The sequence below is a fragment of the Schistosoma haematobium genome (genome assembly GCF_000699445.3).
Source record: "Schistosoma haematobium chromosome Unknown HiC_scaffold_367, whole genome shotgun sequence".
Classification (NCBI taxonomy): Eukaryota; Metazoa; Platyhelminthes; class Trematoda; order Strigeidida; family Schistosomatidae; genus Schistosoma; species Schistosoma haematobium.
In genome coordinates this window covers 42946-55356 of record NW_026137098.1, presented here as the reverse complement: position 1 = coordinate 55356, position 12411 = coordinate 42946, and the positions used below count along the sequence as shown (strand labels likewise).

At 40.2% G+C, this 12411-nt stretch overlaps 1 protein-coding gene across 1 annotated transcript; it reads left to right on the top strand.

Moving 5' to 3' along the window:
• The first annotated feature begins 334 nt into the window (after positions 1–334).
• MS3_00000182 (uncharacterized protein) lies at positions 335–5555 on the top strand. Its single transcript, XM_051208052.1, has 3 exons — positions 335–605; positions 649–708; positions 745–5555. The coding sequence occupies exon 3, from the start codon at positions 1369–1371 to the stop codon at positions 2566–2568; it is 1200 nt and encodes a 399-aa protein (XP_051063987.1). The 5' UTR covers positions 335–605; positions 649–708; positions 745–1368; the 3' UTR covers positions 2569–5555.
• Positions 5556–12411: the final 6856 nt, after the last annotated feature.

Genomic DNA, 12411 nt, shown 5'->3' with positions numbered 1-12411 from the left:
TCTTAATGAATATTATCCAATGTTATGCACCCACCAATGATAGCAACGACGACATTAAAGATCAGTTCTACGAGCGGCTACAGTCAATCATTGAGAAATGCCCAAGGAAGGACCTAACTATTCTGATGAGAGATCTAAATGCCAAAGTCGGAATAGACAACACTGGATATGAAGATATTGTAAGATCCATTTTGAATGCTTTGTGTGTTGGTGAAAATCCCTCCATGTATATATTTGCACTTTGTTCCTATTGATCCTCTTAGTTGTACATTGTTAACTTTTTGGTTACATTTGAATTGTTAATATTTGTATTTTATTATAGTTTTCGTTTTTACTACACCTTCACTAATTCCCCATGTTTCTTCCCGAACTGCACTTATGTTGTTTTACTTTATACTAAGTCTGGGCGGCAGCCATTTTGGTTTATCCCTGCTCTTGATTGCTTGACCTGTGTTGACTGGAATTATGCATTTTGGTTGTGAATTGAAGCACTCTTCCAGAATTGAAAACACTCTGTGTTATAGAGCGACCAATTATTACCTTTTGAACGAATCTGTACGTGATCTATCCAGACAGGATAGAATAACAGTTATTTGTGGTGATTGGTAATTTTCTTGCATCCTGTATCAACTTTCTTATTTCCTGTAGGTTAGATTTGATCAATTGAACAATTATTGGTTGGATAGCTGCGTGGTTATATTTGTTTAGGTAATAATGTACGCTTAAATTTATGATAAATTATAGAACCGTCATCTTACCCAATTACTTTGTTTTGGTTTCAATCGGGAGAGGACGCGTACCTAACTCATCCCGACAGCTGTCCTTCACTCCAAACCGTAGTTTGGATCTTACAGTTCTAAACAAATAATTTGGTCCAATTCGTTTGGTTTTCGTTTCGCTGATTCCAATCGTTGTCTCTGGGAATATTTGGTCGTTCGCTTGCGATGCCAAACAATCGTCGAAGGAAATTAAGTCCAAGGCTCGTGGATGCTAAAAGAGATGAACAAAAGGATGGATCCTCTCAATCAGGGCAAGTGCCTTATGATGCTTCTATGTGTCATGGTTCATATTCTAATAGGGACGATTATAATTATAGTGAATCTAGTTGTGATATTATGGCAGGTGGCATAGAAAACCTTAGTTTACACGTAAAGCAAGCAAAAAGCGCGATGCCTACGGCGCCTTTCGTAGGTCTAGAGTTACCAAAGGTTGAGTTAAGTCATTTCGACGGTCAACCTAGAGGTTATTGGAGGTTTTTAAAGGAGTTTGAGACCTATGTGGAATCAAGGGTCAAGGATGATGGTCAATGCTTGCTTTATTTGATACATTATTGTAAGGGTAAAGAAAACAGCCATTGAGGATTGTATTATGTTGGAAGCCTCTTCTGGTTACAGGAAGGCCAAAGAGATTCTAAAACGGTTATTCGGACAGGCGCATGTAATCGCTCGAGAGACACTAGAAGACTTATTCAATGCTGTGAATTTTGATTATACTGACGGAGAGCAACTATCAAACTTGGCTATTAAAATGGAAAACTGTGCTATGGTCTTGGAACAGATGGATTATACCTCTGATCTAAATTCTTTAGTTACTTTGGAAAGAATAGTGAGACTCTTGCCTCAACCTATGCAAGCCCAGTGGGCGGACTGTGTGTATAAATTGACCGAAGATGATAGAGAGCCTACGTTTCACGAACTCACTCAGTTTATCGCATCGCGTGCGAGAGTGGCTTCTAGTAGATTTGGACGGTTAGCAAATCGTTCAAGAAAAGGACATAACGTAAAGACGAACTGTCACGTGCAATCGGAGCAAGGGAATAGTTCGACAACGAAAATTAAATGCAGTATGTGTTCCTACGACCATGCTATTTATAAATGTCCACAGTTCTTAGCGCTTAAAGTTCAAGACCGATGGTCTCACGCTAAAAGCAAGGGTATTTGTTTCGTCTGTCTTAGACAAGGACATAGAGTTAAAGAATGTAAGCTGACAAAGCGTTGTAACGTTAATGGTTGTGAAAAGAAACATCATTCTTTGTTGCACAGCGAAAGTGATAAACCTGGTATCTCGAATTGCTGCGGATATACTAAATCACTAATCAATCAATTGTGTTTAGGCATGATTCCTGTACGGTTGAAATCGCGAAAAGCCGAGATTGTGGGTTATGCTCTCTTGGACAACGGTTCTGATGTGACACTGATAAAATCAAACTGTTTGAGGTCTCTCGGGCTAAGCGAAGACCAAGCATCAGTGGTAGTTGAGACCGTGGGCGGTAATAGAACAATGAAGGTCACGAGTGCGCCTTTTGAGGTATATTCTTTAGATCGATCTGAACATGTTACGATTGAAGGAGCTCTGATTGTAGCAAGTATACCAGGTCATAAGCCAACAAAGTCAGCAATGAACAACCTAGTTAAGTGGCCGCATTTAAGCGATGTGCCAATAGATAGCCTAGACTCTGAAGAAGTTTTACTGTTGATTGGTTGCGACGTACCAGAAGCACTTTGGGTGTTAGACCAACGGTTGGGTGGAAGGAAGAACCCGTACGCTGTGAAAACGTTGCTGGGGTGAACGGTTTTCGGACCTGCGTCATGCCCGGAATATAGGAAAAGAGTTGTTAATCATACCAGTAAGATACAGACATTAGAGAACGAAATACGTAAGCCTTATGACGTAGAGTTTTCAGATGCTTATTCAAGTGATAAATCATTATCAGTAGACGACAAGGTGGCTATAAAGATTGTGGAAGGTGGGACGCGCTTCGACAACAGTCATTTTGTAGTTCCTTTACCGTGGGAAAAGAATAATTATGAAGTAGCAAACCGTAGATTACAAAGTTTGAAGGGTATGTTGTCGAAGGATGTCAGTCCGCACATCAGGTATATCAAAAGTACTGAAAGTGATTTTACTAAGACTTATGCGGAGAGGGTCTTTGAAATATATCTGCAGTCTTATTATCGCCCTGGAGGGTATTTACCTCATCATGCAGTATTAAACATGAAAAAACCAGAAGAACTTAGAGTGGTCCTTGATTGTGCCGCCCAGTTTGCAGGGGTTTCCCCAAATGATATGATTTATCAAGAACACGATACCACTGCTGATTTAATGTGCATATTATTAAGTTTTTGCAAGGAGGCAGTTGCAATCCCTGCAGATGTTGAAGAAATGTTCATGCAAGTGAAGGACCCTGAGTCTGGTCGAGGAGCTTCAAGATTTCTGTGGTGTCAGGAGGGGGACATGTCGAATGAACCATCCGAGTTTCAAGTGACATCCCATCCATTTGATGCCACATCCTCGCCACTTCGTGCGAACTTTGCCTTGAATAAGACCGCACAAATATTCTCTGACGATATTGAGTTTAGAAAAACTACTGTGGTTAACTTGAGTAGTATAAAGTACAACATGTCACCTATTCTCTCTTATAACTCCGAGTGGTTGAAATTAGTCAGAGCTGTAACCTGGTTTAGAAGGCTCATCGAATTCCTGATGGTGCTTCGTTCCCGAGTCATGAAGGATCCGTTCATCTAGGATGTTTAAAGGTAAAAGAGCTTGAGATTGCCAAGCGTAAAATTTTATTGATGGTTCAGAAAGAAGTGTATGGAGAATTACTTAGTGAATTTAAAAACAGCAGTAAAGTAGTAAGTCATGATGATCTGAAAGTTTTATCATTGATAATGCTTGATGGGTTACTCTGAGGTGGAGGTCGACTAAGATACTCAGATTTCCCAAATGCTTTTAAACATCCAGTAATTTTACCCAGTCGACACTTAGTGACGGAAATGATAATCAGACATTGTCCTAAAGAACAAGGACACATAGGAAGATCATTAGAAAAAGGGTATGGATATGTGTTTACTTGTTTGCAAACATGGGCAGTACATATTGAAATGATGTGTAATTTGATTACTGATTCATTTATAATGGCTCTATTACGTTTTATTGGAAGAAGAAGGAAACCTCCGGAGATTTACAGTGACAGTGCGTCAAGCTTCGTGGTGACAGTTTCTGAGTTAAGCAAGTTTGTGCATCAGTCGAATCAGCAGAAGATAAATAGTGAATTGTCAGCGAGGCCCTCATCCAACAGCATGGGTGGAGTTTGGGGAAGAGTGATTAGGTCTATACCACAAGTGTTATTGTTGATCACCAGAGAACAAGTGAAGCAGGTCACCTTGAATCTTCGGATTAGTCTTTGTTGTTATTATTGTAGGTAGGTCGAGTAGGCGTACTGTTGTAAGTCCTACTCGTTCCTATGGTGTGATATGTTATATAATGAACCATGACCATAGGCATCAAGGTAGCTTGTGTGATATGGAGGGATTTTGGGGGCCGGTGTAAGACCCATTTCGAATGCTTTGTGTGTTGGTGAAAATCCCTCCATGTATATATTTGCACTTTGTTCCTATTGATCCTCTTAGTTGTACATTGTTAACTTTTTGGTTACATTTGAATTGTTAATATTTGTATTTTATTATAGTTTTCGTTTTTACTACACCTTCACTAATTCCCCATGTTTCTTCCCGAACTGCACTTATGTTGTTTTACTTTATACTAAGTCTGGGCGGCAGCCATTTTGGTTTATCCCTGCTCTTGATTGCTTGACCTGTGTTGACTGGAATTATGCATTTTGGTTGTGAATTGAAGCACTCTTCCAGAATTGAAAACACTCTGTGTTATAGAGCGACCAATTATTACCTTTTGAACGAATCTGTACGTGATCTATCCAGACAGGATAGAATAACAGTTATTTGTGGTGATTGGTAATTTTCTTGCATCCTGTATCAACTTTCTTATTTCCTGTAGGTTAGATTTGATCAATTGAACAATTATTGGTTGGATAGCTGCGTGGTTATATTTGTTTAGGTAATAATGTACGCTTAAATTTATGATAAATTATAGAACCGTCATCTTACCCAATTACTCGAATCTCGATTACACAGACAGATGTAAGCATCTATCTTTAGAACCTTTATGGCACCGTAGGCTAAAACACAATTTAATATTTCTCTACAAAGCGATATATGGGCTCTCCTTTCTAACCTCCTGCCCGACTATAACCCACGGCCCAGCCTATAGACTTAGAAACAACCCATATACACTACTTACCGTAAAACACCAAAAATAAATGCGTTGTAAGTTCTTTACAGTACGGTACAGTTTATTGTGGAACAGGCTGCCAATGCCTATCCGTAACTGTGATACGTTTACCAGATTCAAAAAGCTAATAACCCTATTTCTAGACTCCAAAGAGCTTCAACATTACCTTGAACTTCCGCCCACCAATGAGGCACTTTATTACGGACCGCCTAGTATCTAGAAAGAACAAAATTATAACAAGTTCGACTGTTACTAATCTGAATATAACCAAATCACAGGATATATGGCTTATCATTTCCTATTATTCATTGTTTATTAATCATGATTTCATGCTCCCAACCCTAGCTTTCAGTCCCCAAATCTCTACAGGTTAAATGTACATTATTCTTCCTAAAAGTCATGCTTTTTTTCTACTGCAAGTAGACAGATAGCTCAATCTTATGGATGCTGATCTACTAAGGCCGATCATTCAAAGCTCAAAATTTGGCCACAAAGTCTTGTGAGTTTCTCAATGTTTTATCTTTCTCACCCTAAAATCTTTTTCTTTTTTTCTACAATTTTATACCCTCTCATATCTTTTGATTTACTATTAATCCTTACTTCTTTAAACCATTAGTTATTTTCATAGCAGTGTGATATACTATATGGACATCTAACCCATAAAACAGAATTTTTAAATATCTGATTTGCTTGTAACATGGACCTAGTAGAGACAGTGTATTCCAACTATGTGCTTTGATTAAAGCATTAATCATACTTACCACAAACGTAGGAGAGCCTAACATCACAAAAGGAGGGAGGGTGGCGTTACTGACCAGCAAACATGAAGGTGGGGAGATAACTTCAATCCACCCATGTCTGTAGGGCAGAACATTTTGTTTAATTACGGCTCCTTATGGTTTAGTGGGATGTCACGGACTTATGGTATTGAAGCTGATTTATCACGCAAAATACCTCTTTAAATCGTGTTACGAACGTTGAATTGGTTTCACTTCCTACTCAGAAATCCTATTACAAGCAAACTAGACAATTCGCTAATATACGAAGCCTACTCAAGACCCTATAAAACCTGAAAAAAAACAAATAAAAAAAACGAAAGGGGCTCTAATAGCTTCGATAATAAAAGGAAGATAGCCAGTTGTATCTCACAATACTGTTTCTAGCACTATATTTTATTTTATAATCACACATAATCTTATACTCTCAGCTCTTTTCCGAATCGCCTCCATTTGTCAGTTGTATGTCCACTCACACCTTGCTAAAGCTTATTTTCTTCAACCTATTAAAATGCTCTTTCTTAACAAATACCTTAATAAAAGAAAATTAGACTGAGTAATCATACCTTAAACATTCCTACATGAATATTGGCTACTCTGCCTCTCGTGTTTTCTTTTACTTGCTCCCTCTTTCAGCCCCCTTGAGATATGGAACAGGTTACTTCATCCCGCACCATCCTTAAAGCCTTGGATATCCCAAAGGGACATAAGGTTGCGATTTCTAGAAGCACATACCTTCAATGGACCTACTCTTGACCATCAGTCGCACATTCGCAACGCAACTCTCGTGAAGCGCGCCAACTGTAGTACTGATTAAAACAATCTACATTCATGTCTTATAAATTTTCAACCCAGCTATGTAATTTAATACAGTGTATATTGTATCATTTGTATCAATTTGATCTTGCCTGTAAACTGGCATGCCTCATGTAACAAACTGTTATTTGAGAATAAATTATTATTATTATTACTTTGTTTTGGTTTCAATCGGGAGAGGACGCGTATCTAACTCATCCCGACAGCTGTCCTTCACTCCAAACCGTAGTTTGGATCTTACAGATATTATGGGACGACATGGATTGGGAGAAAGAAACGAAAATGGAGAAAGATTTGCAAATCTGTGTGCATTCAACAAATTGGTCATAGGAGGCACGATATTTCCACACAAGTGTATACACAAGGCTACATGGATCTCACCGGACCACACTACAGAGAATCAAATAGATCATATTTGCATCAACAAAAAACTTCCGAAGGACGATGGAAGATGTGAGAACCAGGAGAGGTGCTGATATAGCTTCAGATCACCACCTAGTTGTGGCCAATTTAAAACTGAAGCTAAAGAAAAACTGGACAAGTGGACAAACAGCAATACAAAGGTTCAATACAGCCTTCGTTCGAGATACTGACAAACTCAATGAATTCAAGATGGCTCTCAACGACAGGTTCCAAGCCTTACAAGATCTATTGAATGAAGAAGAAACTACTATGGAAGACAGCTGGAAAGGTATCAGAGGAGCATCAACTTCAACATGTCAAGAGATTCTGTGCCTAAAGAAACACCATCATAAGGGGTGGATCTCTATAGAGACTCTGGACAAGATCAAAGAAAGGAAGAACAAGAATACAGCAATTAACAACAACCAAACGCAAGCAGAGAAAGTCCAAGCACAAGCTGAATACACAGAAGCAGACAAGCAAGTGATGGGGAGCATTAGAACCGACAAGAAGTACGTGGAAGAACTAGCAACGACGGCGGAAAAAGCTTCTAGAGAAGGAAATATGAAACAGCTTCACGATACAACGAAGAAACTAGCAGGGAAATACAGTAAACCAGAGAGACCGGTCAAAGACAAAAAAGGCAGGCCAATCAGTGGAATGCAACAACAGCGAAACAGATGGGTAGAATACTTCGAGGAACTCCTGAATAGGCCGGCTCCAACGAATCCACCGGACATCGAAGCAGCACACACAGATCTTCCCATAGACGTCAACCCACCAAAGAAGGAGGAAATCAGAATTGCCATCAAACAAATCAAGAGTGGGAAAGCAACAGGACCTGACAACATACCAGCTGAAGCACTGAAGTCAGACATCGAAGTAACTACAAACATCCTTCACCTTCTATTCAAAAAATTTGGGAGGAGGAACAAGTGCCGATGGACTGGAAAGAAGGACACCTCATCAAGATTCCAAAGAAAGGAGACCTGAGCAAATGTGAAAACTACAGAGGAATCACACTACTGGCAGTACCAGGAAAAGTCTTTAACAGAGTGTTGCTGAACCGGATGAAGGATGCAGTAGACGCCCAACTTCGAGATCAACAAGTTGGATTCCGTAAGGATCGGTCGTGCACAGACCAAATTGCAACACTACGGATCATCGTCGAACAATCAGTTGAGTGGAACTCATCACTATACATCAACTTCATTGATTATGAAAAGGCATTCGACAGTGTAGATAGGAGGACATTATGGAAACTTCTTCGACACTACGGAGTTCCTGAGAAGATTGTCAATATTATCCGGAACTCATACGACGGACTACAGTGCAAAGTAATGTATGGAGGACAGCTGACAGATGCATTCCAAGTAGGGACCGGAGTCAGACAAGGCTGTTTACTGTCTCCCTTCCTCTTTCTTCTGGTGGTCGACTGGATTATGGAGACCTCAACATCTGAAGGAAAACACGGAATACAATGGACAGCTCAGAATCAATTAGACGATTTGGACTTCGCAGATGACCTAGCCCTCCTATCGCGTACACACGAACAGATGCAGAAAAAGACAGCCAGTGTGGCAGCAGTCTCTGCATCAGTAGGCCTCAGCATACAAAAGGAAAACCAAGGTCCTCAAATTCAAAGCGGAAAACAGTAATCCAATCACTGTTGACGGCGAAACTCTGGAAGATGTAGAATCCTCCACATACCTGGGAAGCATCATCGATGAACAAGGAGGTTCGGATGCAGACGTAAAGGCGAGGATCGGCAAAGCAAGGGTCGCATTCCTACAATTGAAGAACATATGGAACTCAAAACAACTTTCAACCAATATCAAAGTGAGAATCTTCAATACGAATGTCAAGGCAGTTCTACTGTATGAAGCTGAAACTTGGAGAACTACAACAACCACAATCAAGAAAGTACAAGTATTTATAAATAGCTGTCTTCGCAAGATACTCAACATCCATTGGCCGGATACCATCAGCAATAGCCTTCTGTGGGAGAGAACAAACCAACTTCCAGCTGAAGAAGAAATTAGGAAAAGACGATGGAAATGGATAGGACATACATTACGCAAATCGTCAAACTGCATCACGAGGCAAGCCCTAACTTGGAATTCTGAAGGGAAGCGAAAAAGAGGAAGACCAAAAACACATTGCGTCGGATAATAGAAGCAGATATGAAAACGATGAATTACAACTGGATGGAGCTAGAAGGGATTGCCCAGGACAGGGTTTGATGGAGAATGCTGGTGAGCGGCCTATGCTCCTTCACGAGGAGTAACAGGCGTAAGTAAGTAAGTAAGTAAGTAAGTAATAGACAGTTCTTACCAAACTGCGCATCCATTATGAAACCTCTAATCGACCAACTTCATGGAAATGATGATATCATGAGAGAATCATTCGCCACAATTAAGGAATTTATCTCAGATGCATCCATGCTTGCACAACAGGATACCCAACCACCATTAGTATCTCAGTAAACGCATCCGACCCAGCAATCGGAGGAGTTTTACAACGATGGGTTAGCTACATCTGGCAACCTTCGGCATTCTTCCCAACACGTTTGATAGATACAGAAGCGAGGTATGGCACCGGTACGTCACTTTTAACACTCTGTGGAAGGCCGCGAATTCACTATTCTCACCAATCACAAACCTCTTGCCTTCTCTTTAAGCTCATCTTCAGACAAGTACTCGACAACGGGACTATATTTCGCAGTTTACTTCAGATATACGAAACATTTTTGGAGCGAACAATGTAGTTGCAAACGCCTTGTCTCGTATAACGTTCATGAACAGTTTCCAAGGAATCGACCTAATTAAACTTGCTCAGGTTCAAAAGAAGACACTGATCTTCAGGACGAGTTATCTTCAACAACCCTAAAACTGCGTATTAGACAGATGTGGACAGGTAAGAAAACCTTATTATTCGACACATCTGCAGGTAGGGATCGTTCAGTCGTGCCGCAGCATTATCGACGCAACGTCTGCAATACGTTGCATAAACTTTCTCATCCAGGTGTTCGTGCAACCATCAAGCTCATAGCAGAACGGTTTTGATGGCCTGGTATGAATACCGACTTAAAGGATTCGGAACACGATGGCCAGAAGCAATACCTGTGAAGGACATTACTGCTGAAACAGTGGCCTTTGCCCTTGTCGAACGGTGGGTAGCAAACTTTGGCAACCCTTCAACTATGGCTAAAGACGTCAGTTCCCGTTGTCTGACTATACTGTTAGGAATAAAGCGGTCCCAAACGACCGCATAGCACCCACAAGCGAACGAGTTGGTAGAGCGCTTTCACCGACAGTTGAAAGCCACCTTATCAGATGCAAACGTTTCACGGTGAACCAACGCTCTTACACTCATCTTACTTGGTATTCGCCATGCAGTGAAAGCTGATATCGGATGCACCGCAACCCAACTCGCTTATGGACCGACACTCCGACTTCCAGGAGAGTTCGTGGACCTTTCATATTTTTCAATCAATACGGATGTAAACTCCAATACGAGCAGGCTTACAAACGTGGTTTGTACAGTCCGGTAAACCACCGGTAGTTTTTTTAATGTTACCACTTTCTGTACCTTAAGGTGCGACGCAAAATCTACCGAGTGCAACTTTACATCGACCTCTTTGGATACCAACGGCGATTCATTACTAAGAGTCCCTAAAGATACCAATTTCGGTTTTCCCTCGATGCCTAACTCATCAGCCAGACCATCAACAATGACGGAGGTATCTGATCCACTATCTAAAAGGCGCAAGTTTGAATAATCTTCTCATCACTTTTCGTACATACAGGCACTGAAGTAAATGCTACTGGTCTCTGTATACTCCTACCACTCCCATCCTTGTAGATCTGGGTATTATTGTAGACATCACTACTGCCATCTCTTTGTTCTTCCTGATTTCTGTGTAACGGAGTATGGTGTCTCCAAGCTCATCCTTCAGCAGCACATGACCTCAGCGATCGATGGTTTTTTGCTTCATAGCTTGTTTTCAGACAAGCAATACATAACTTGTGTCTGAGAACGAATTCTTTCCCTTCTCTAACATTCTTGTTTCTAAACTTCTGACACTGATCTAAAGGTTGATTACCTGAGAACTCTAAACAGGATGAACTACGTAAGGGGATATTGTCATCACTAGTATTCGCATAAGATATCCTTACTGCATTGTAATCTGCATTAATTTTCCCTTTTAAAATACCAACACCCTTACTGTCACTATTACTACCGCAGTTTTCAGGTAGACCATATCTAGTATTAGCTATATCAGCTTGTTCCTTTACGAACTCAGTAAGATCGGCAAACAGAGGCTTTCAACCTCTTATGATAATCTTATAAGCTACCTTTAGCCACTCTTGTTGAATGTGCGTTAGTAATTTCAGAACCATAATTTCAATAGTTCTGGAAGAGTTCAAATCATAAGGGTAATTCATCTGTTTGGGAGTCAGATCGCATATTTGCATTTCTCGAGACAGTCTTCCGAAACCATCTGGTTGAGTCCTTTTTATATTGGGAAAGTTTAACAAGCTGTCGATAAACGTGAGCGCTATGACGTGTTTTTGGCCAAACGTTTCCTCTAGAAGCTTAAGAGCTCAACGATAACCTACCTCTGGTTCTAGTATAGTACAATGAAGGATAGCGGCTCTCGCTTCTCCGTCACAATACTGAATCAAGTAATTTAGCTTAGATCTAAATCCAATATTTTCACTCTCGATGCATCCTTCGAAATTGCTAATAAAAATCCAATAATTTGTCGGTGTACCATCAAACCTTAAGATTTCTCTTTTTGGTAAATACAGATTTTTTAATATTTCATTCTCAATGCTGTTTACTGATTGGCCGAAACCTTCACATCTCTGGCTGTGTAACCTTTCTAGTTAAATTTCTTTTTCTAACTGGGTTGCACTTAACCCAGCTAACTATCCTATGTGCGCTGAAATGTTTACTGTCAGAACAAACTTATAACGTGCAATCCCCCTGCTAAAACTCCTCACCAAGTTTCATCATAACATACAGTTTACTTTGAATAGCGTGTGGATATATTGAAATCGTCGTATGATATGGAGTACACGGTACTACTCAACCGTCGGTTTTAAAATAATAGGCATATATACCATCGGAAAACGGGAAGAATTGGTGAACGTTGAAGTCTGTAAGCATTAACTTTGACCCGGAAATTCGTAGACGAATTTGAAAAGAGTTATGTGCAAATCGAATGTCTCTGGTTGATATAAAGCAAAACTTTACCCATTTCAACGTCAAACGTGATTATGTTGCAAGGAAAATTAGTGAAGAGCGTTACACTTTATCC

Bases quoted from the DNA above. Each gene is read 5' to 3' on its own strand.
- MS3_00000182 (XM_051208052.1), top strand. From the start codon at position 1,369: ATGTTGGAAGCCTCTTCTGGTTACAGGAAGGCCAAAGAGATTCTAAAA.